The 25,481-nt window shown below is 41.5% G+C and overlaps 1 protein-coding gene across 3 annotated transcripts in view; it reads right to left on the bottom strand.

Moving 5' to 3' along the window:
- Nucleotides 1–25,481, bottom strand: part of PGM1 (phosphoglucomutase 1) — a 63,887-nt gene that overhangs the window by 15,584 nt on the left and 22,822 nt on the right. Inside the window, exons 1-8 of one of the 3 annotated variants that reach the window (XM_086717190.1) lie at nucleotides 20,125–20,271; nucleotides 19,507–19,887; nucleotides 13,965–14,127; nucleotides 13,472–13,618; nucleotides 11,877–12,002; nucleotides 8,372–8,562; nucleotides 6,927–7,081; nucleotides 4,037–4,152 (exon numbers count right to left, since the gene is read on the bottom strand). In XM_086717190.1, coding sequence (XP_086573316.1) covers nucleotides 4,037–4,152; nucleotides 6,927–7,081; nucleotides 8,372–8,562; nucleotides 11,877–12,002; nucleotides 13,472–13,618; nucleotides 13,965–14,127; nucleotides 19,507–19,806 — 1,198 coding nt within the window. In that variant the 5' untranslated portion in view covers nucleotides 19,807–19,887; nucleotides 20,125–20,271. Of the gene's footprint in view, nucleotides 1–4,036; nucleotides 4,153–6,926; nucleotides 7,082–8,371; nucleotides 8,563–11,876; nucleotides 12,003–13,471; nucleotides 13,619–13,964; nucleotides 14,128–19,506; nucleotides 19,989–20,124; nucleotides 20,272–25,481 lie in introns of those variants that run through there. The other 2 variants (XM_025932807.2, XM_086717191.1) reach the window with 2 other exon arrangements.

Raw genomic sequence — 25,481 nt, 5'->3', positions numbered from 1 at the left:
AAGTACAATGTTGTACTTCTAGTTATCACTCCCATAGGATGCATCATTGCTAGAACCTTTTATTTATTTATTTATTTATTTATTTATTTATTTATTTATTTATTTATTTATTTATTTTTTGCTAGAACCTTTTAAAGATGAAAGAGGAAAAAAATATGTCTAATCTCTAGACCTGGCCAGATCATAATTGACTGGCATATTTCCTTATGATACCAGGTTCATCTTCAGCTGGTTTCCTATCCCTGTTTCCCAAGCCCCCCATTTTCCTGAAGAAGAGTTTCAAAAGCAGTGACATTCTATTCTATTTGGTGATTTCACTTTCTATTTCCTTCCCAGTTTCCGAACAAATTCAAGGTGGGACAGAACTGACCACTCTGCCCTCTGCCATTGTGTATAAACGTGCATATCATCATCCTCAGTTAGGAGGAAAAACAACTTTGCATCATGAGATCAACCAAAAACAATAGGTTGATGCTGTCTTCCGCTGGTGCCCATTTCTGAGTCCCTTTATCCCAGGCATTTGTAATGCTGATGACTGAGGAAGTGTTCTAGCCTCTGTGGCTATGATAATCGTGTGAGACAGCTGCTGTTTCTCCACCATGGACAGGCTAATATATGCTTGGTAACATTAGTAATATTATGGCTTGTGCTCTGAAATGCTGGTGGCTTGTTTTATTTGGTGAGCCAGTTCTTCTGAACTCCTTCGTGCCTCTTTGCAAGCAAACCTCTTTTCTTTTATAAGAGCTCATCTGTTCTCACAAAGACCTTGGGTCCCCGACTCTGGACTATGGAGTGGGAATGGTGTTAAGTTCCCACAAGAGTGACAGACTGCTTCAATAGGTAAGGTGAAGATTCCCCACTGAGGTGGGTGTTAAAGCAGAAGAGAACCGACTGCCAGTTATGATTCCAACAGATAGGAAATCACATCGGATGGCTTTTGAAGTCTTTTCATGTTCACCTCCAGGATTCTGTTTGTCTAAATGGAGGATGCCAAGTGAATTATGTGCTCAGTCACTCATTTATTCAACAAGTGTTTGCTGAGTGCCTATTCCATGCTAGCCTTTATAGAAGGCTCTGGGGATATGATGGACAATAAGACACATGTAATTCCTGTCTTCATGGAACTTACAGTCTAGTGGAGACTAGATATTAATCAAGTAATTGTAAATATTTTTAAAGATTACAGCTGCAATATGTGCAACAAAGGAGAGAAATGTGTAGCGCCATGAGAGCCAAGAAGAAGGGGTTGTGACCCACAATGGAAGGTTAGGGAGGCTTTCCTAAGAAATTGCCTCTGCTCTCGCCTGGAAAAACAAAAATAAATGACCCTGTACTCAATGAGGCTACAGAATTTAAACACTGCAAAGCTTGTATAATCACTAATGTCCGCCCTAAGAAACTCTGTAAAGAAACTGCTGGAAGCATTCACCAGAGAGGGACTAGCAGGTGGAAATTAACTCCTTTATAAACAAGGAGATCAGAAGTTCAGTGAAATAACTTTAGCTGCCACTCATTCACAGCAGTGGAGACCCATAGCTATGCAGGTTGGTTTTTAAAACGTTTATCTCAGAAACATTACAATTTTCTTTATTTCAAAGAGAAAGAGAGTTTGTGGATTATCTTCATGATGCATTCTCTCTTTGCAAAAAAAAGATATCAAAGAGAAGATAAAATCACAGTTGGCCCTTGGCATTTGAATGGGTTAATAAATAAATAAACGAACAAGCTTTAGCAAGAAATCATTTACAGTCTAATGTGTTCAAAGAAATCAATCCCTCAAAGGTAACATGAAAGACGAATTTTCTTGACAAATTCTCCTGAGTAAAAACTTAAAGAGGTTGAATTATCTACATTATATGAGCTAAATAGTATTATGAAATGACCTGAAAGCTAATATAAATGAAAGTTGTTTCCAAAAAAAAAGGCCAGGGCCCAGTTCTCTAGAAATAATCATCCTACTCTAATCTTTATTTGTCAGTTAGGTCACACATGGATTTGGGCTCAGTTCTGGACATGATGTAAGAGAGGCACTCGTGAACTTGGAAGCATCTAGAAGCTGGTGCTGGGTATGTAAACAATGTGAAGTGAGGAACGACCAGGGGAACTGAGGATGGGTGACTTGGAGAGGAAAGGACCAGCAAGCTGCCTTCCAGTACGTGCAGCCCTGTCACATGAGAAAAGCCACTTGTGCCATGCTGTCTCCAGGTTTGTTCCCAGCCACTCTATATCAGGGACTCCTACGTGGGTCCAGGGCTCAGACCTACCTTGCCCAGTGCTTCCCACATGGGTCTGTGGGGCAAGATGTTACTGGATATACCACAGAGAGAGAGAGAGAGAGAGGGAGAGAGAGATGCAGCTAACTATGTTTAGATAAAACTGTACAAACAGGATTCCTTATAGTAAAATGTTTTGGAATCTTCAAATGTTAATATCATTATGAATATCCAAGACAGAGCTGCATTCCAAGTTTTCCAATCTCTGTTGAACTCAGAGCCCTCTCATGAAATTAGTAACCTTCCACATAGCCCAACACCCTGGAAACCCTTGTTCTAAACTTTTCTCACTCTCACAATGCTCAGCACTGGTATAGGTACAGGGTGTTAGGAAACCAAAGGTTAAGATGTGGTCCCTGCCTTCAAAGACACCTTTAACCATAAAGAAGAATGGCTGAAAGCAAGCCTGCACTTGATAACACTGGGTGGGAATTTCATAGAATAAGACCACCTCACAGGTTCATGGGCATTCCTCTGTATCCCATGGAGTAATGTGGCATCGTCCATATTTATGAAGTAGGAAAAAACTAGGCCAGTGGCCTTGATTTCTCTGACCAAAGATGTAGAACATAGTAAACCATCAAGTCTTCTCTGTGGACGGCTGTTCAACCCCAAGACTCATCCATCTTTCTTAATACCCTCCAATTCTATCAAGTCAATTCATTACCAAGGAGCATTACCACTCACTCAAGGATATTAAATTTCTTAGATCTTTGTAAATAGGTGTCTCAAATTTACCAGCTCATTCTATCTACTTACCCCAGGACTTGTAGGAAAAGAAATAAAATCAGCAATTTATTCTCTTTAACCCAGTATGAATTGCAACTCAATTGGAAGGCTTATAGAATGCCAGATTTTGATCTTTGCTTTGTTTTGGTACTGAAGGACCAAGAAGATTAGTCCTTTTGTTTCACAATGTTGCATAAAGAGACGGAGAGGAGAAGAAATGCAGCCAGTGAAGTACCTTGTAACCTGACTGGAGACCAACACTTGGAAAAGGGCCATAGGCCTGAATGGTGTTTAGAAAGGTGAGAAATTGATGTAGGTTGGATGAGGTAGTAGAGAAGGTCATGTAAGTGGGACTTCAGGATAATATTTGGACAGACAAAGAGGAGGAGGGAGAGCACAAAAAGTGGGGTCTAAGGGTCTTGAAACATCCCCCAGCCTACCACGCTCCCCTTTTCCAACATACTACAATTTATGCAGACATCTTCATGGACAAGGACATATTTTTAATTTCTTGATCACCTAGCAACTTAGTTCCACCCTAATGATCTCCTCTCATTTAACCTTAATAAATCATAACTTGTTGCTATAGAAAACTCGGGCCCATTAAAGAGAAAGATTTAATGCCATGCTGACACCTCCTCTTACAGAAAGACGAAAAACTGACTCGCTGCACCATATTTCTTCCCAGAAATGAAAACATTTATAAAAGTTTCCTTGACCACGGAGGGGAGAAACACATGTTTATCACTCTGTTTAATCTCTACAGACTCAGTGACCATGCTGCCGGGGAGGCCCCCAAACTTCCTGTCACGGTGGATGTGATCCTCTGAAAGTAAAATTAGCCCTCCTCAGCTAAGCATGCTCACTGCTTTTCCAATGTGTACACTTCACCAGGGTTGTTATAAATAAATTGCATCTTGATTTAGGACACATCAGCTACCGTTGCTATTTCAGTCCTGCCTTAGCAAGTCTGTGCTTTCCCTGCAAGTAATGTTTACAGGAAAGAAAATGGTAGCACAGGGCCACGCACTTACCGGTCCCAAAGCTCTCCTCCCCACAAAGGGACAGTTTGCTCGCATCCATCAAATTCCCAAAAAACTTCCAGCCAGTTGGGGTCTCATACAAAGCGATCTTTGTAGCATTAGCCACCCTTCAAAGGCATGAAATCAAAGTTACATCACAGCAGGACTGTTAGCTTAGCCACGTGAGGGATGGAAAATAGCAACCGTTATTGTAATCAAGGGTCCCATTTAGCATTGCTCAGAGGTACACATAATTCTAAGATTGGTGGAAAATTGTAGGAGAAAACTTGTGCACAATGGACTATTATATGTGGAATCAGAGGAGGGAGTAAAAGAGGAAGGAGAAAGAATTAATTCAGGTCACTAAGTTTAATATTTTAGAAGAAGCAACAGTAGCGAAATGTGCAAGGCTATTTTTTTAGGCTATTTAATGTTTTGGTTAGAGACTGCATCTATACCCATTCCATAAAGAACAAAAGAATGACGTTTTGATGCACTTATAATCACAGAATCATAGAATATTGAGTTTAGGGGGTCACCATCTTACAGAAAAGGAAACAGGGTCTAGGATGTTATGTGACCAGCCCAAGGTCACACAGCCAGGATGACCAATGGCCTGCTATTCAGGTGCCCCGTCAATGCTCCTTTCATTTCACCAGAGGCCCAGAAAGGACAGGGTGCAGTAGGTCTCCCATTTGTAGTGACTTTCCCACACTGTTCCTTGGTCCTCTCTCGCCTCTAACACATCTTTTACTCCTATATACCTGTAGACTATTTAAAACCTTTAAGCGATCTCTTTTTAAAAGATCCCTTTCCCTCTGAAAAGGAAGACTAATCTACATTTCATTCACTGTTTTAATAAGTTCTGCCTTCCAGAACGCTTGCCTTATTACTAGCAAAGTAATGTCATGTTTAGATTCTAACATCTGAGGAAAATTAAATCCATAATTTTGAAAGTGAAAGTACAATAAACCTTTACCTGGGTAATGAGATATTTCCATTGTGGTTCTATGTGTATTATTGATTTTTTCCAAAAATTAGAATTAAGCTGCTCTTGGATGACACAGACGTGATTTCAGGATCTGCTAGGTCTAATTACAACAGCCTGGCCGAGATCAGCTCACAACTTCAGATGCAGGATGTGGAGGCAGAAGCACCAGCCTCTAATTCTAGCTCTGATTTAGCTGTGGGGTCCTCGACAAGACAGCTAACCTCTCTGACCTTCAGGTCCCTCTTCTTTAGGGTAAGGATTGCTGTGGCTCTGTGCAGACTAGAAATCACTCTATGAATATTAGTCATTACCTTCTTCTTAGCTGAAGGGAAGTCAGCACTAATTCTGTAACACACACATATGCGTGCACGCACACATACATACACACACACACACACAGTGGGAAACTACTACATGGCCCAGCTGGGCCAATTAGGAGCCACGGTTCTGGGTTCAAATCCTCACTCGGCCATTTACTAGCTGGGTGACTTTGATCAAGTTACTTAATTTCTTTGTCCTTTTGTTTTCCCACCTGTAAAGCAGGGCTATAGATAAAATTGACCTCGTGAGGTTGTTCTGAGAATTAAATGACTTCAAACATAAAATACTTAGTGTCTCACACAAGGCAATGTTCAATAAATACTAGTTATTACTATAAGAACCTAGATGTATCCATTCTGCTTTCTTCTCTGGCCTTGACCTTTCATTCAATCACTCATTCCTTATCCATTCATTCTGCAAACATTTGCTGGGCATCTAACATGTTCTAATTAACATTCTTCCTAGTCCTCATTTATTATTTCTTATATTTTTCAATTGTTTTAGATGTGATCTCACAAGCCACCTCAAAGCCTTTGTAAATGAGGGGATATGTAATAAATAGATAAACAAATAAGCAAATCAGAGATATCAAGTGTTTATTGTCACTGGGTCCTTTCTTTCTCATAAAAACTGAATTTTCTTTGATTTTCTTTAACTATTTGAGCTTTCTATCTATTTGGATTTGGGATAAATGAACATTTGTTGTGTTTGTGCATGGATGGGCATCCAGCCAGGGATGGATGGGGAATGTTTCTTTATACACTGATCTTATTTCAGATTGCTCTCTCACTCTAACTGTGTGCACACCTGCTAAAGGACAGTGATGATTCTCCAGAACGATGTCTTTGGTACAACGGGGCTGCCATCTGTGCATTTCTTCATTAACATTCAGTGGTTCATTTCCTAAAAAGGTGTCTGTATGGGGGCGTGTGTGGTCTACTATGTGCCAGGCATACCATGGACAGGCAAAGTTTAGGACAGAGAATAAGACAGTCTTTTCTCTGTAGAAGTTTACAGTCTAGCAGGGCAGACAGTCAAGCAAACAAGCTATCAGAACAGGGTGGTAAGTGCTGGAATGGAAGAAGTGCAGTGTAGTAAGGAAGCACAGAGAGGGGGATATCTAATCCAGAAAAAGCCCACCCATTCCTTCATAAAACAAACACTTATATCTGGAATATAAAAACAAAACAAAGAGACTCTTAAATAGAGAGAACAAATTGGCGGTTCCCATAGGGGAGGGTGGTGGGGGGATGGTAAAAGAGGTAAAGGGGATTAAGAGGTACAAGTCACAGAGATGAAAAGTACAGCATAGGGACTATAGTCAGTACTACTATAATAACACTGCATGGTGACAGATGGGGATGACACTTGTTGCGGTGAGCATTGAGTAATATACAAAACTGTTCTATCAATGTGTTGCCCACCTGAAACTAACAAAACATTGCATACTAATTATACTTCAATTTTAAAAAATTTAATAAAACAAACATTTAGCACATACTATGCATCAGATGCCCAGGATGCAAGGGAAGGAAGACAGTTCCAGACACAGAAGAGCCTGGTGAGGGCCAAGGGACTGGAGAGACCTACCGGTCCAGTGCCCCACTGGTGGGCATGCTGCGGGCAAAGCCTCGGACCCCAGTTTGCTGGAAATACGGAATGCTGAAGATGTTGGCAGCAATGACAGCCACGGAGTCTGAAGGGTTGACAAAGAACCCGTGCTTGCCCAGAATCATGTTTCGATCCTTTGAGAGATGGGGGATTCAAAGGAAGAGCTTTTAATCAAACTGCTGGAAAAACAATCTTACATGGGGAGGGAGGGAATGGGGAAGGGTAATAAAACTCTAATTTATAAAACTTAAAACCGATACCTTTATTCCTACTGGGTTCTAAACACTGGACTTTGTTTCTAACGGATCTATACAGTGCCACTGCACCAAAGGCATCCCCATGCCAAAAAACTAAAACTGTTTTCAATTAAGTGTATGCACAAACTCCTTCTGAACAAAAACTCTGTTCTTCCTCCAGAGGCCAGCTGACTTTAACCTCCCAGACCTCTTCCAAACTCTGGAATCCATCACCTCTCTCCCAGAGGAGAGAGGAGATCGAAACAAGAGAGAAAATGTTGGCTATTCACATAGTTTGGTGGGTCTACCAGACATCTTTTGAGGAACAAAGCAGACTTCTTCAGGAAAGGGCACCTAAATCACGGTCCCGCCATTGGATACAGGACCCAGCAAAACATGCTGCCACCTTCACTGCTTCCTTGATGCCTGGTATGCAGGAAATACTCAAGTAACTCAGCATATGGAGGAAAAAACTCTCATCACACACTGCTGCAGAAAGATGCATTGCAAAATAGTCTCTCCAGGGATCCTTTTCATTTTTCAAAATTTTGATATGGAGAAATTTGATTTTTAGGAAGTAATGGATTCTAGCTGAATTTAAAGGACAAGAGCAGTAAAAATATTTTTTCAGCTAAGGAAATACATGTAGTGCCTCTCTCTGAGATACCAAGAATACAAAACCACTTAAATCACATCTATCCTTTGTCTGCTATGTATTCACCAATGTAAATAAAACAGCCTGCTTAGTAAAAGTATTAATTGTAGAGGAGGAATAAAAGGTTTATTCTCTCATTATAGTTTTATCATTCAACCTGTGAGAATGAACAAATGGATATATTATAAGACCAAAATGCTTTCCAGGGGTTGAATAAACCTAGGATGGGTTTCTAGAACCAGACCAGCTCATGAAGCACCATTCCATCGTAACTGAGCCCTGATCACCCTGCCACTCTTAGAAAATCTGAATGTCTAAAATTAAGCACATGGGTTACATTTCAAGGACTCATTTATGTTCAAGAGGGTCTTCTAACAATTTAGCACTGACCCTGTGGTGCAATAAGGACTCCTCGACTATCACTCATTCACTGAGCCCACAAGACCTGACAGAAGCAGCCTGCTTCTTCCTCCTTTGTAGGAACAAAGGGTACTGGCCTATACCAGAGTTCACTTCAATGCACTTGTACCCACCCCATCTCCATCAAAAGCAGCCCCAAAGTCGTGCTCTCCTGTCTTCATGGTCTCCACCAGGTCAGCAGCGTAAGTGAGGTTGGGGTCAGGGTGGTGGCCTCCAAAGTCTTCCAGAGGAACACAGTTAACTGCTGAGTTCGCAGGGGCACCGAGTTCTTCGCAGAGGATCTTCTTCACATACGGTCCCACGACTACGTAAAATGTGAAATGAAGAATCAGAAAATAGAACTTATTAAAGTATTAGAAGACTGGGGGAGGAGGTGGAGGTGTTCTAAGGAGAATGGCATGGACAATGAGAACATGAAAACTATATTCAGGGGCCAGTGGAACGGTAAGACTCACTAGGATAGAAGGTTTTGCAAAAAGAAATAATGAGAGATTCAGTTGGAAAAGGTGGGGCTAGTTGATGAAGGAGAATGGGGCAAGGGAGGGAAGTTAACTTCTATGAAGGCCCTACTATAACCCTTTGCAACCATTTTCTCACTCTTTCAAAAACAAAAAAAGCTCACAATGTGGTAGAGCTTAGTGCTTAAGAGCTTGGACTCTGGAATCAGAATGCGTGGATTCAACTCCCAGCTCAGTTAATCACTGACTGTACAACTTTGGTAAAGTTATTTAATCTCTGTGTGTCTCCATCTACCCTATCTGCAAAATGAGGATAATAACAGTAGCTACCTAACAGGGCTGGTGTGAGGATTCAATGAGTTAATAAATATGAAGCCCTGAGAACAGTACCTGGCACGTAGGTTATAAATGTTTGCATTATGATTATCACCTCTACTTTATAGATAAGAAAACTGGTCTGAGATGAAGCCATTTGCCCAAACTTACATATCTAGTAGGATCTGGGATTCAGAGCCCTAATCTCTTAACTGTATCCAGCTATAGGACAAACTGGTTAAAAACACAAACAACAAACCAAAACAATAAGCCAAAACAACAAACCAAAACAACAACAACAACAACAACAACAAAAAGAGGGGTGCCTGGGTGGCTCAGTTGGTTAAGCATCCGATTTCAGCCTAGGTCATGATCATGATCTCGTTGTTCCCGAGTTCGAGCCCTGCATTGGGCTCTGTGCTGACACCTCAAAGCCTGGAGCCTGTTTCAGATTCTGTGTGTGTGTGTGTGTCTCTCTCTCTGCCTCTCCCCCACTCATGCTGTATCTCTCTCTGTCTCAAAAATAAATAAAACATTTAAAAAAATGAAGAAGAAAGAAAAACAGAACTACCAACCACAGGAAAAAAACGGTCACATACTTTTATGGTGACATTTTATACAACTACCAAGAACCTTCATCTCTAATATGCTAAGAATGTGTTTTCATCAAGGAAGGTACTGACACCCATAGAAGCCACAGAGGTCAGAACAGTGGAGAATATGCTTCTCCAGTGATTGGGGCCACATGTTAAGGATACTATGGACACACCACAGAAAAAGGTCAAGGCATAAAGGGAGGTGAAGGATATAGAAACTGAGGCGTTAAAGGAATACCTGAATGGCCAGGAGAATGAAGTATACTTCATGACCAGCTTTTCCTACCCCATCTACCAGCACAAGCCCTTTCTTTTTATTTATTTTTTTTATTTCAAGTTTTTATTCAAGCTTCAGTTAGTTAACATATAAAGCCTATTCTTAAGCCATTCTCCTCATTTTTCTAACATATCATCTTTTAAGCCTTCATGTCTTTGCTACAGCCATTGCCTCAGCTGGAAATGACTACCCTAGATCCTTCTTTTATGAAAGAGTTGGTTGCCAACTTCTTCCAGGAAACCTTTCTTGATACGGCTAGTCAAGTTATGCCTTCTTCCACACCCCAAAGAGAATACTTGAAATTTTATCTAACCCTCATTTTGTTGGCCTGGCGGTAGTTTTTGACCCATCCCATCTCCCCAGGCATTGCAAGCTCTTTGAAGGAAGTCTTCTGCTGAGTCCCAGCCCACCACCCCCCTATGCACACATGTAGTAGGTACTCAATACATACTTGTTGAATACTTTGAAATGACAGAATAGCTTTTGTCTAAATAAGGAAGTAGACCCATTTGTGACACTCCAGAGGCAAGCTAGAACTCAACAGTAAAGTTCCAGGGATAGAAGATTTCAGCCCACTGAAAGAAGGTTTTTTGTTTTTGTTTTACAGAGAAAGGGGGAAGGAGAGTGAGTGGGGGAGGGGCGGGGGGAAAGGGAAAGAGAATCTTAGGCAGGCTCCATGTCCAGCACAGAGCCCAATGCCAGGCTTGATCTCGTGATCTGAGCAGGAATCAAGAGTTGGATGCTCAACTGACTGCCACAGAAGAAGGTTTTCTGTGGTTTTACAGGGTAACAGGAGGCCCTGAACAACATCATTGAGAGGGTTCAATCACAGACAGAAAGTTTTCCCCACTAGGGAAAATCCTTCCCACTCAAAGATTCTAAAATTCTAAATTTATTACAAAACAAATATACAACCTAAGTGCTTGGAATTCCCATATTCCAACATGTGAGACAGTTTCATGGTTCTGATTCACAATGATGGCTGCTATCTCTGCTGACCTGGCCATGCACCCAGGGAGGAAGAAGAGGGAGAGATACCCAACTGTTGTTCTGGAATTTAATCCTCAGCTTGCTCTTGTAGGCTCTGCTCTTCTAAGAAAAGGTACATGTGGGGGCAGCTGAGTGGGGTATGGGACTCACAAGCATGTTTACTTCATCTAGCAAATGATACCTCCCCCTCAGAATAGATGGGGGTGTGCAGGAAGAATGTAAGGTATCTTCTGAGGGGAAGGAAGAGTCCACAAAAACAGTTGCATGTTATTCAAGGCCTGATACTTAATGTGGAAACTCTGACCTTCGCACTACCTTACCATGAGGAATGTCTCTCCTATTTTTGCTGTGTACAGTTAGATTTTCATCTATGTGAATAATGCTCTGAAATGGTTGCAAAATCACTATTTAAAAACCATGAAACAGGGGCGGCTCAGTTGGTTAAGTGTCCAACTTCAGTTCAGGTCATGATCTCACAGTTCATGAGTTCGAGCCCTGCGTCAAGTCCTGTGCTGACAGCTCACAGCCTGAAGCCTGCTTTGGATTCTGTGTCTCCCTCTCTCTGCCCCTCCCTTGCTCACACTCTGTCTCTCTCTCTCTCTCTCTCTCAAGAATAAATAAACATTGGGGCGCCTGGGTGGCGCAGTCGGTTAAGCGTCCGACTTCAGCCAGGTCATGATCTCGCGGTCCGTGAGTTCGAGCCCCGCGTCAGGCTCTGGGCTGATGGCTCGGAGCCTGGAGCCTGTTTCCGATTCTGTGTCTCCCTCTCTCTCTGCCCCTCCCCCGTTCATGCTCTGTCTCTCTCTGTCCCAAAAATAAATTTAAAAAAAGTTGAAAAAAAAAAGAATAAATAAACATTAAAGAAAATCAATAAAAACCGTGAAACAGTCAAGAAAAGGCTTGTTAAAACATCACGATATGCAAGGTAAAAAGCAGCTCCATATCTTTGAGAGAAGGGAAGGGAAGAAAACTGGCTCCTTACCTCCATGCATGGCATCTATACGAATCTTTAGTCGGTTTGGACCAGAAAGCAGTTCCTTCAGTGCGTTGAAATCAAAGATGTTTCTCAGCATTGTAGCATAAGCTTCCACAGAGTCCACAATTTCCACTGTGAGAACAAACAACATTAAAAGATGGGGGAGCCAAACACATGAAGAAATAGTATCCTCTGAAATGATTCTACTGCTGTAAACCCACAATAGCTATGTTAAAAGGACAATTATCGAGGAATGTGTTCCAATGTGCCCGGGCTGTCACATGATCTCTTACTCAGTACCAAGCATTTTCCTGAGAGGTAAATGTTATTAGTTCTATTTTATAGACAAGAAGATGAGAAAGCTTAAACTCTGAAAGGCTGAGTAACTTGCCCACACAGCTGGGATGGGGCACACAAGAGATTTGGACAGGGGTTTGCCTGGCTAGAAGCTCAGCTATGCTGCCACATTGACTCTTTGCCCATCACCATGAGAAGTGTATTTTGGTGTCATAAATAACAGAAAATGTAAGGCCCACTTTTCTTTCCTTTTTCTAGGCCCACTGCCATAAGACTTATTAATGGTAAAAAGCAGAAAAAAATTTTTTTAACAAACCACTTTTCACACGCACTGCTAAAGGAGTAAGACAAATATAAGAACTTAGTCTTGCTGCCCTCGTTGGATGTCACGGCACATCTGAACATTTTCAAAATATTAAGAGTTTAAGAAATTTCCTACTGGTGTTTTCCAAGCCCTAAGAATGTCTTCAAGATGTTCCAAGGCACCGTTTTATCTTTGTTAGGACGCGACTGCCAGCTCTCGATGGGTAGGTTCAAACAAAGAAATGTTTGCCATAAAATGGCAATCCAGAGGAGAGAGTACATGTTGGAACAGTCAAAACGTAAGTCGCATTACTAACCACCTCACCCTTGTTGTGTTGATATGAACAATGTTACAAACCTTTACTCCAACAATTATTAATACCTTGGCATTCTACCCCTGCTGCCTATGCAGGGAGTTTCAATTTAGCCCCCTGAATGGCTTACTTTGATTTCACTGAATATTAAGGCAGGAAAAATGAAGAATCAAAGCCCAGGCTTTGGAATCCTTCACACCTGAGTCTGAATCTGGTTTGCCACTCACTCACTATAGGACCTTGAGCCTGAGATGTAAGCTCTTCTCAACTTTTGTTTCCTCATATGGAAAAAGTGAATACAGATAGTGCTGCCTTCACAGGGCTCTCTAAGAACAAAGTGGGATAATGCTTGTTGAGAGTTTGGCATGTAACAAAAGCTCAATAAAAGTTAGCTATGAATGTAATCTTACAGGTCTTCTAGTCAAGGCTATTCATTTAATAGGTATGGAAGGCAAGGCCTCGAAAGTTGGAAATGCTGCACCCAAAGTCACACGGCTGATTCCTGGCAGGGCCCAGAGAGCCCAGGTCTCTAGGCTCCTAGACCCAATTCCAGACCTGCTAAACAATGCATGCAAAGCTTAGTGACCACAGTCTTTCCAAAACTGAAGATCTACTTTATTAAAACTTGGAAAGTCCAACTGCTCAAGGTGGAAATAGGGGGGCAAGAGGGGAGGAAAGTCAACATGCCTGTGAATGGTTTGAACTTGTTTTCCAGGTCAAACTGCTGCTTTCCCAGAACTCCAAGGTCTATTTTCAGGTCAGGGCAAATTGCATATTCTTCAATTGTCTTGCTGATTTGGAAGATTTTATCAGTTATTGCTTCTGGAGCAGGACCTGGAAATCAAACAGCGAACCATAGGGTCATTTTGTGGGACTGACATGAAAATACAAAGAACACAGAGCTCGTCAACTCTTTTTCACTCACACATTTGCCATTTCATCATTTAGACAGCAAAGTATCAAAATTGTCTAAAAGAAAAATACCATGTTAATGATGATTTGTTCATGGCTTCTCATATTCAGGGACGACAGGATGAGAAGCATTCCACTTTCACCAAAATGAAACAAAGAACCCCCTTGTTAAGGATCAGAACCAGAACACTGCCCTTCCAAGGCCTTGGTTATTGGTTTATCCTAATGAACATAAATGGACTATCCTTCAAAATGACAGCAAACTCACCTCCATTGGAAATATTAAATTTGATTCCAAAATCTCCATTGGGCCCTCCCGGGTTGTGGCTGGCTGTCAGAATGATCCCACCAATGGCTTTGATCTTTCTAATGATGCAGGATACAGCAGGGGTAGAGAGGATCCCATTCTGCCCAATAACCAAGCGACCAATCTAAGAGAAGAAATCCAGACACACACTTTAACACCAATAAACCCAGAACTACTGCACAGAAACAACAGAATAGGCAGAGGAACAAAGAAGTGAACCAGAAAAGATGTTCTTTAATCAACATCCACAGCTTGGATTACTATTATTTTATTACAAAGTAGAATACCGTGTTGAATAACATTATTATTGAAGTAGAATCAGCATTGCTGAACAAGACCATCCCTTCAGATAGTTTTTGGGGACTTTATAGTTTTAAAATAGTATATGGTCTGGGGGAGCTATAAGGCTCTGGCAAGAAAACACAGAGTATTTGAAACACAGTCTTTCCAGACCAGGTTCATAATTTTCCCTGAAACATTGTTAGAAAACCCACATTTTTATCCAGTTCAATCATACTTTCAAACCACACTGGGGGAGGATATAAATTTAGCTAGTTAAAGAAATCCTACCCAAAGAGAAGCCTTTTTTGTAAACTAAAAAAAAAAAAAAAAAAAAAAATTTTAAGTAAAAAGGGCAAGCTTTACATTGAAGAGTTTTACAAAATCTGTCTCATAAATTATCTTTCCTGTCAAGACTTGATTTTGATATGGTGGTCTCCCCAAAGCAGGATACACCTACCTATGTGAGGGTGTATGTGGATTGCCTGCTGACCCTAAGGCAGAAGGTGCTGGGGGTTATTACTGAGTAAACCGGCCAGAACCACCCACAGGGAAGGGCTACAGGTGGCACTTCACTGCATTCTTAACTTGCCTTCCCTTATCTCTCACAGATGCTATCAGCATGGCTCCTAAATCTTCCTTCACTAAAATGTAATTTATATTTGTTTCAACATGACCCACGTTGGGAAAGAAGGAAGAAGTTCTATCAGTTCCTTGAACATACTTGGAGAAAATGCAGCCACTACATAAATAGATTTATAAAATGAGGAGTCTGTGCCCTCCTTCCATTCTCCCTTCTGAGAGAAGGGACAGGAATGTTTTTGAATTTTCCATTTGTTATTTCTTTTGGCCCCACCTAAATAAACATGCTTGAAGAAATGACTTATGGTGGAAGATGTGTCTGATGATACCTGGAATCCCTGGTAAAGTTTGTCTGGGACTGTTACCTTTGCCACACTATAAGTTACTGAAAACTTGACTGCCTTATCACCAACCCCTCCACTGTCAACCACCTCCCAGGAAGTAGCCTGGCTCTCATTTGTCCATCTCAGAACAGTTTTTGTTACACTAATACATTTGTTATGCCCTGCCTCCCTCAGGAAGTGGTAATGACCAGGGTAGGTGCTATAACTAGTCTCCTCCATAGACTAGAGGGACCAGCAGATGGTGTGAAATCAATATTAATGTTTATCACTGGGCGCAGAGTGCTTTCTAAAAACCCATGGCATTTTCAATTAATTCCCATATATGTTCCCTAGTACTGTTGTGTAGATGAAGAAGCTGAGATCCAGAGTTATGATGCTGCCCATTTGTCGATTCTTCCATCCATCCAAAAGCAATCATAACAAGTGCTTATGGAAAGGTGGTATGGGAGGCACTGGGATAGACGACAGGACACGGTCACATGGCAAATTAGTGGCCATAGCTGGGAGAAGCACTGAAACCTGCCTCAATACAGAGAGAAGAGTAACAACTCACCCTTCTAGCACTTTCCAGGTGTGGTTCTGATAAAGTGAGAGTTTATGGTGGAGTAGTTGTGTAATTTTAACAGGAGGGCCTTAATTAAGAAAGGCAATTTAATCAGTCAGAGTGGCTGGTGGAGTTATCTAGAAATTGTACTTGCGCATCAAGCATACTGACTTTTACTAGGGGTTTATATGTATTTTGTGTGGAAAGGGAGACTGATAAATGAATCTTAAGCTGTACCACCCAGGTCACCCCTTATTCTACCATTCTGTATGGTAAGATCTGCAGTCAGTAATGGTCCAAGACTGAGGGGATAATACCAGGGGTAAGAGTAGGAAAGTCAAGAGACAGAAAGGAGGTCTGCAGTACCTTCTTTCTCTTGAGCCCAAGAAGAGGTAGGGCTGGTCAAAGTCTCTCCTTCCAGAGAAGACCCTCTCCTGTGAATCACCCTCAGGAATATTAATCCTCAACCTGATACTGAGGAGATATTACCCACCTTCCTTTAACAATGTCTAGAGCATTGCAACAGCTCCTGACTCAATCCCCCCTTTCTCTCTCCCACCTGTACCTCCCTTACTCTGCTCTGGCTGAATCCATCCTTCCAACTCAGGACCACCTAGTTCATCTGTTTTAAACCATAGTTCTTACTATGTCCTGCCTCTACTCAAAAACCTTCCCTGTAGAATACAATCCAGAAATTCCAATTCTAACTATTGACACAAAAGAAAGCAAGGACTGAAACAGACAACTTGCACACCCATGTTCATTGCAGGATTAATCACAATAGCCAAAGGCCCATCAACAAATGATGGTATATGCATATACAAAATATGGTATATACATATAATGGAATATTTCAGCCTGAAAAAGGAAAGAAATTCTGACACATGCCACAATATGGATGAACCTTGAAAACACTATATACTAAGTAAAATAGGCCAGACACATATAGACAAGTATTGGATGATTCGATTTACATGAGGTACTTAGACGAGGCAAACTCATAGGCAGAAAGTAGAACAGAGGTTGCCAGGGGCTGAGGGAGGGGAAATGGGAAGTTATTGTTTAGTGGGTATAGTGTTTCAGATGGGATGAGAAAAAAGTTCTGGAAAAGGATAATGGTGACGGTTGCAGAATATTGTGAGTGTAATTAATACCACTGAAGTATGCACTTAAAAATGGTTGATACACTAAATTCTGTGTTATGTATACTTTACCACAAAAAATAAAAAATTTTAAAAACAGAAAAAATCTTCCCTGGCTCCCAGTGTCTACCAACTTAGAGATCACTCCGTCTACCCGGTACTGAAAGTCCCCCATCAAACAGCTTTTCCTGCCCTTCCTTCCCCTTCTTGCTACTCTCTCCCTGAATAACAGAACTCACACTGCCAGGCTGGATACCTCACTGTTTGCCCAGCATTTGATAGTCAAACATAACAGGAGCAAACTTAATTTTCCTTGCAATTAAAATAGGGCCTGGTGTTTTCCTATGTTTCACAAAACAAAAACAAAAACAAGTTCCATTTTCTTTGCCCTGCTAGTCATATACACATATTCTTATTTCTAAACATATCTCTAAGTTTAAAGCTCTGGAAGCCAAATGAGATATCAGTATTGTAAATGGGGCCCCACCAATGTCTTATTTTATACATTAAAATTTCCTATACTTCTTAGCTCCCAGAAGCATCATGGAAAAAAAAAAAAAACTCTCTTGTAAATGCAGACAGCTCTATGTAAATAAAAACAAAAGGAAACTTCTAACAAAGGCAAATTATATTTTACAATCCATAAATGCACAAAATGAAAGTGTAATAAAGAGAAAAAAATGATATGATTTCCATTTTAGCTCACAAGGCTGAAAAGTCTTCCGAGAATCAGCCCAAGGGGGAAGTGGGTATCGACAGAGGTGAGGAAGGCACACTGACTCCTACCAAAATCTGTGGCAATACATTATCTTTCCTTTACATTTCCCCCCTAACGCTCTGTCCACAATCAAAGGGACATTAAAATAGTCAGAAATGAGGATATGTTAGAAAAAGAAGAAATCGAACTATCTAGGATTTGATAGGTTTTATCAGATCAAAGTGCTTTATTGGTCCACTCATGTTTTAAGTAATCCAGTTCAGTTGCATGAGTGCTTTAAATGCAATACTATTTTAAATAAAGAATGCCCTTGAGAAGATTTGAAAATATTGCTTGGGCTGCCACAGCTCTAACAAATAGGCAGTTGCCATATTTAGTCAATTATTATCACTTAAATGCATTATTTAGCAAACCTTCAGATCGTAAATCTGAGCAAGTCTATAGGGTCTGCCTGAATTACACATTCCTACCACCTCTTCCACATCCTTCAGCTCCACACAAAAATGAAATGAAGCCAAATATATCACAGCAAAGGGGACAGTGTACCAGATCCACTCAACAATCTAGATATATGCGGAGAAATAATGTTCCTTTCATTCTTTCTCTAAAGATTAAAAGCATCTTAATACCGTTCCCTCCACAGCTCTCCTCAAAGGTGAAATTTATAGCATGTCACATTTTATCTTAAAAATGTGTATGCTTCATAATAATTTCATATTTGAGTGCTTTATCAGCAATTTTTACATGACAGGCATTCAGATTCTGAAAGTGGGTATGAAGGAAACTTTGCATTATAACTACAATCATTTTTAAATTTCATTTGGTGGTGTGTTTTTGTTTTTAATTTGGGTTTTGCAATCATACCTGCTCGGCGTATTATTGAAACAGACTGACGATGAATGTCTAACATATTTGGTTGCCATGCTAAATTTTTATGTTCTCAGAACCAGAATCACTCCCAGAAAGGAAATACAACAGATTTTTAAAATTTATGAGTTCTGAGGGGCTGTGTGCTCCAAATTATTGCTAAGTATAACCTAAAACACTAAAAATATATTTTTGGTCCCACAGAGGAATCTGCAGAGCAAAAACAGCAATGTCCTGATGCCCACCTTACAGCAAATCAGTGAGACTGTGCAAATTGTTAGATTATCAAGATCAATGCTTTCTGGCACAAGATTCCTTCTGATTTGGTTAATTCAGGCAAGGCAGTTTTTCACAATGCAGAGCTGTTAGCAGAGCCTCCTTATATTATAGTCTTACAGGAGTTATTAACTCTACCCTGCTGCACAAATTCACTGCACACAGGGCTTCTTTGTGTCCAAGGTCATTATAAGCAGGTTCCCCTGTAACAGGTCCTCTTGGTAGGCTTATACCTAACATTTTCCAATCCCCTCCTGGCATTTCTGCATGACTACCAGGATCCACAAACAACAGCATGCCCTGGCTTTTGTTTTCCTGTTTGACAAGTGACTGAACTTCAACAAGGAAGCCATTGAAAGAAAACAAAATCCTCCTCTCTCTACTACTCATTGGAGCTTTCTTAACATAGGATAGGGTACCCCTCGGGACTAGTTAGAATGTAGATAAGACAGCTTAAGGCTGGGGGTGTGCTTTAAATGTCTAAAAGGCAACAGGTATTTTTTCAAGCAAGAGGCACAGAGTACAACAAAGAGCCGAACTTACATTCCCATATCCCAATGTGACTAATGTAATTTCAGGAGTAATATTACGAAACACATTCTCTGCAGTCACAATGAAACACTAACTGGATGTTAGTAGAACTGAAGTGTATATAACATACAAATCTGTGTACTCTTGTATATTTCTGCAAAATGAAGAAAGAAACATATGTGGAGAGCCAGAAACATAACAATACTTATCATATACCAACCCCATTAGCGGCCGCCATCTGCACTATTGTTTCTATCGCCGATTTATTAAAATACCTCCCATCTCCACCAACTACCAGTGAGGATCCCTGGCGATCTTTAAGGTCTATGGAAAAAAATAGACTCTGGATGAAATTCTCCAGATAACATGGCTTCGCCTCAAAACAATAGGTTTTCTTCCGTAATCCACTAGTTCCTGGTTTCTGGTCATAGTAGGGAGCAGTAGCAAAAGTCAACAGAGGGAGAGGACCTTCTTCCATTTTTCTGTATTTTCCAGAAATCCATTCATCAAAATCACTCATCTTTCATTTTCACCACTTGGCTCAAAGAGAGTGTCCAGAAAGCAGTCAGGGGTCCTCAAAATAGTCTGTCTGAACCTGAAGCTGCAACAGTGTCATCTGAGTAAGTAAATAGAGGTCGTGCCTGGATGAGGAAGCTGGGTTAATTCCTTGCTGTCGTCACCCCTTGAGAAAAGTTAAGGGCCACACACCCACCCACACCCACACACAAAGCACAACTTCCAAGCTGTTTTGGTGAGGATACTTCTGCCCACATAACCACGTCAAATACCCTTCAATTATTTTTGCTTCATTTCCCCATTAGGTAGCTCCAAAGGATACTGCTTGTGGCAGACGTCAGTCACAAACACCAGATGGCTGCCAGACTCCACTTTCAGAGCCCAGGCAGCGATGGAGCAAGTCCAGTCCCAAGAAGCAGGCTCGTTGTTGAACAGGACACCCTGGTGTGGCTCCTTACAGCCCTTGAAGCAGAGTCTCTCTGGGCACTCACCACTGAGAAGGCCATCTGCTGCTACAGTTGTTCAATGCCATGTAGCAAGTTAAAGGTCAATCTTAAAATGGAAGTGAGGGATCTCGGTTACCTCTGGTTTCCTTACATCGCATCATTTTGATACCCAAGCAATTTTTTACGTCTTGCATGCAATTCCAATTGGAAGAAAAACAGATTTATTCATTGTCCACCAAGGATTTAACAAAACAGTATTCAGCTCTTCTATCAAGAAGAAAAGATACCTACAACTATGCCTTGAATGGTCAACAGCTTGGTCATTCCCTTGACCTTATGGAAATGTGGGGATGGAGATGCACCAAATCCTTGAAAATGTGGGCAAAACAGGGAGGGGGAAAAACGTATACTTTTCTGAGTGCACGAGGTTTGATCAGGTTATTATCTGGAAAAATAATATGAACATAAGATTACATTTTGTGTCCTCATTTTCTCAGTTTTACACAGACGTGGCTTTTAAGAACACATTTTCAGTGAAGCAGGTTAAGTCCTTTCTTTGCATTTGAAGAACCTAAGATGTTTGAAAACATTCTACCTGAATAAAGTTATTATCCAACCCCCATCTGATCCTTAAGATTTTATTAATAATCTACTTAAATGCATACACGTTCTTTACCTGGTTCAGCAGAAGCTGACAATTAAGGAGCTCCGCTGTCAAGGTTTTGGTGAACTTGCTAAGGATGTTTGAAAAGTCAACCAGCACCAGTTACGCCACATGTTTGGAGAGTCTGACATGCATTACAGTCCAGGTTTTCAAGTGAAACATGAATAACCCCTTGATAAACAAAATCCGAGGGGTGCCTGGGTGGCTCAGTTAGTTGGGCATCTGACTTCGGCTCAGGTCATGATCTCACAGTTCATGAGTTCGAGCCCCGCGTCGGGCTCTGTGCTGACAGCTCAGAGCCTGGAGCCTGCTTCGGATTCTGTGTCTCCCTCTCTCTCTGTCCCTCCCCCACTCACACTCTGTCTCTCTGCCTCTCAAAAAAAATAAATAAAAATAAACATTAAAAAAAAAATCTGAGGGGCGCCTGGGTGGCGCAGTCGGTTAAGCGTCCGACTTCAGCCAGGTCACGATCTCGCGGTCCGTGGGTTCGAGCCCCGCGTCAGGCTCTGGGCTGATGGCTCAGAGCCTGGAGCCTGTTTCCGATTCTGTGTCTCCCTCTCTCTCTGCCCCTCCCCCGTTCATGCTCTGTCTCTCTCTGTCCCAAAAATAAATAAACGTTGAAAAAAAAATAAAAAAAAAAAATCTGAGTATTTTTCTGCTAATTTGTCAAGCCAGGTCCAAAAGCCAACAAGACTGGGAGCAGCAGACTGTCCTAAGGCAAGAACGTCCCTGTGGTTCAGGGGCTGCTCTGTGCAGGGCCAGCAGAATGAACAGGCCCAGGAGCTGGAGCCCACTGGCAAGGAAGCCTGGTCTCCTTCACGTGACAAATGGGGCTGGCCCACGTGCAGGGAAGACCTCGAGACATAACATTAAAAAATTCACAAGACCGTGTCTATTTAGTTGAAGACCAGTCAGCCAACAGACACTTGTTACAGTTTATTTTGGGGTCTTAGTTTTTAAAAATAAAATTCTCTAGAAATTAATTTATGAGGCAAGCTTGCTGTATGAACAGTAGTTTACATACCTACTGTATTTCAACTTAAAATAAATGCATGCTTGATTCATTTTTTTTTTAAAGTTTGGTGCTAAGTTTTCTGGTTTTAGGTACGTTTGCAAACTATACCAGCATATGCGTCTTGACATATTTAATAACAAATCAAGATTTATGAAATAGCAACCCAATAATCTTTTCATTGGGAATAATAGAGCAACCAACCACACAATTGGTAGTTTTCTTAACAAGAAATCCCAGGGTAGACTTAGGGGCATTTGGTCACAAGGGTGCTCCGACATCCCCAGCTGAAGCTTCTCTGCCCATATATTCCAGCATGTTCTCTGCTGGTGGTCTGCCACTCTCAGTGCAGCTCTTTCTGAACTGGAACCAAGAAAGTATCACTCTTCTGGGTTTTTTTTTCCCCACGCATTGATTTTATTTACCGTTTCTGGTTAATGCAAATCAATTTCATAAAGTGAGAAGTTATGAAGAATCAAGGCATAATTATGCAAATTCAAAATAGATGTTCAATGCAAAAATTACAAGCATAAAAGTGGGTTTGTTCACAGCATGAGATCCAACAGATCTTGCTTCAAAGGATAGGAATCACTTGTTTTTTTTTTTCTTGAAGGCTATGGCCACGTCACATGCTAGAACACCTCAGCTTACCAGTGAGGTGTTTTCTCATAGGAACCACAACGTGTTTCTAAAAATGTTTTTTTACACTGTAAAGTGTCCTAAAAGCCACACTTTTCCAGAATCAAACCCGCTCTTGCACCTAGCACCCGTTGCTAACCATCTAAAAACTGATACAGAAAGTATTCCAAATGTAACTATTCTGATTCTTAAAAGTAAAAAACTTTTACAAGGTAGTTTAGAAAGAAATATTGCAAACCAGTAATGCTGGAGTTCTTCCAGTCTGAACCTTCCACATACTAGATACGCCACCTTAGGGTTGATGTCATTTTGGGATTTTTAAATCTACCTCCCCTGTAGATCATCTTCATATTTAAAAAAAATATATTTAACACCAGAGGAAACAGAAGTGACTGAGCACCAGGGGATCATATATGCTGAACCTGTGGAATCCGGTCACTAGGTGAACCCACTATATCCCTCTTGCATGGAAATATCTATGTGGGCACATGGACCTTTTTACCTTCCTGTGTATGAGCCAGCCTTCCAGCGAGGCATGGACCGGGGAAGATTCCCTCTCTCACGGCTCTTGCACATGTCAACGAATACCCAGCAATTTAAGTGTACGCTGAAGCTAAGCCCCCAGAGGAAAGAGTTCTATATCCCAGAACAGAGAATAATGTTGTCAGCAACTACATATGCCTGGCACAGTGTTTGTCAATATGCAAAATTAAAGCGAAAAGACATAGCCCTTGCCCTAGAAAAGCTTCTATTCTAAAAATGGGCCGGAGCCGTAATTTTATGGACACTGTAGAACTCAACCCCATATAAAAATATTACCAGAGGCAGCAATGCTAGATGGACTGTGAAGTGTGGTAAAAAAAAGAAGGGGCATTAAGAACATGAAGCTTCCTACGACGCTCAGACTAAGTGGGGCAGCTATTAAGAAACTCATTTGTTTTAGCTCTCCAGCAAAGGTTGAACTTCATCTTCGGAAACGTTACTGTCGAGCATAGCGAACCCAATTTGGCCTAATGAATTCGCCTGCATCGCCAGTACTCCCTTCACAATGACACAAATTACATTTAAACCATATGGGGGATTTAAGGATTACTCCCTTCAGACAAGGAACTTTCGTACTGGTCTTGGGTCCAATCAATTTCACGACGGCAGAGTTATGAACCCCTTCGCTCCCAGGCTCGCAAAGACTCCAGCCCCTATTGTCATCTGCAGGCACCTTCCTAGCAGAACACAACAGAGACTGTAGACTGGCTTGCCAATCGTTTCTTCGATCTCTCTTTCTTTCCATCAGTTAAGTACTTATTGGGTAGCTAACTACTATGTCCCAGGCTTCCTGCGAGGGCTGGACCCAGCCCCTGAACACGTTCACCTCTTCACACCAAGAGCTCTTCTTTAGCTGATGCCACAGTAGTGGACGTGGGGGATGGGCTGTCCACAGTGGTGGAGGCTGTCTCTAGGTGTAAGCACGAGAAAGAATGCTACTAATTGGGCTAAAAGCAGCAGGGATCATCACACCCCCAGCCTGAAGCCCTGCACTTGTGACAGCTGCAGGTGCCTGCCTGAGTGGTTGGGGTGTGTGACCCAAGTGATGGGAAACACTCATTCATTTCTCCCACCAACAGTAAGAAAGCATGTAGTAAATGCCGGCCCCAGGCAAGGCAGTGCAGGACGATGCAAAGACCACAGGTTTAGGAGCCAGATACAACCAGGGCTCAAATCTTTGACTTTAAACTGCATGAGAAATTCAATCTTGAGCAAGTTCCTTAACTGAACTGAGCCTGTAAAATGGGGACAGCTTTCAAGGTTGTCCTGAGAACTGAATCAGGTTACATATGTGAAAACACTTTGTGCTGTGTCTGGCATCTAGTAGATTATCAGTGACTGTTAACCCCTCACCCTTCCCATCCTCAACCTCCCCGTCTCTAAAATGGGATAATAATACCTGCCTCGCAAGGTTTTTGTGATAACGACCCCATCAAATGTCTATGAAAGTCTTTGTGAACTAGAAAACGATGTAAAGATAATGAACTTTTTTTTCATATTTGGGAGGTGGAGGAGGAGAGAAAAAAAGTGCATGGGCCTTTGTTCTTAACAAGTTCATGTCAGGGAGAAGCCATCACAGTGTGGGAGCCATGGCCCTGCCCCAGAGGTGCACGCACAGCCCTATGGCTCTTGAGAGGTTGCAGGAATGGGGTGAGACTGCAGAAATAGTTGGGGCAAGATTACAAAGTCTCATGAACCACACTAAAGTTTATTTTGTAGCTGCCGGAAGCTATGGAAATTTTTAAGCGAAAGGAATCTAAACTGATATGTTTCTGGAAAGTTGGCTGGCTGCCAGTGGCACATCAAATAGCTTAGAGGAGAGACTGGAAGGTTAGCCAAGGTCGCAAAAAAGGATTCCTTCCTCAGCTGTGGTGGCTCTGAGGATCCTGCTGTTCCTCAGCTGGCTTCCTGTACAAGACTTCCACTTGAATACTTCCAAGCTTTGCCTGTTAAATAAGGAATTTTAATTTATTTTATTTTTTAAAGTTTATTTATTTTGAGAGAGAGAAAGCACAGGCGGGGGACGGGCAGAGAGAGAGGGAGCGAGAGAATCCCAAGCAGGTTCTGAGCTGTCAGACAGACACGGCACGGCGCTCAATCTCACGGTTCACGAGACCATGACTTGAGGTGAAATCAAGAGTCAGGCACCTAACCGACTGAGCCACCCAGGTGCCCCGTGACAAAGAATGTTAAAAGTAAATAAATGCATTTGATTTACAAATTTGAAATGTTCATAGGAGTTTGAGCAAATGAGTTTATAACTAAGATCACATGCACACACACACACAAAAACCCACCAGCTCACACTGACAACCGAGTCAGCGGAGGAGAAAGAAACAAAGCAGATGTGCTGAGACAAACAGAGAGGGTAGGCA

The sequence above is a fragment of the Puma concolor genome, chromosome C1 (assembly GCF_028749965.1).
Source record: "Puma concolor isolate L17-30 chromosome C1, mPumCon1.1.hap2, whole genome shotgun sequence".
Lineage (NCBI taxonomy): Eukaryota > Metazoa > Chordata > Mammalia > Carnivora > Felidae > Puma > Puma concolor.
Note: the sequence above shows the minus strand (reverse complement) of the source record. Positions and strands in the feature narration are given on the sequence as shown.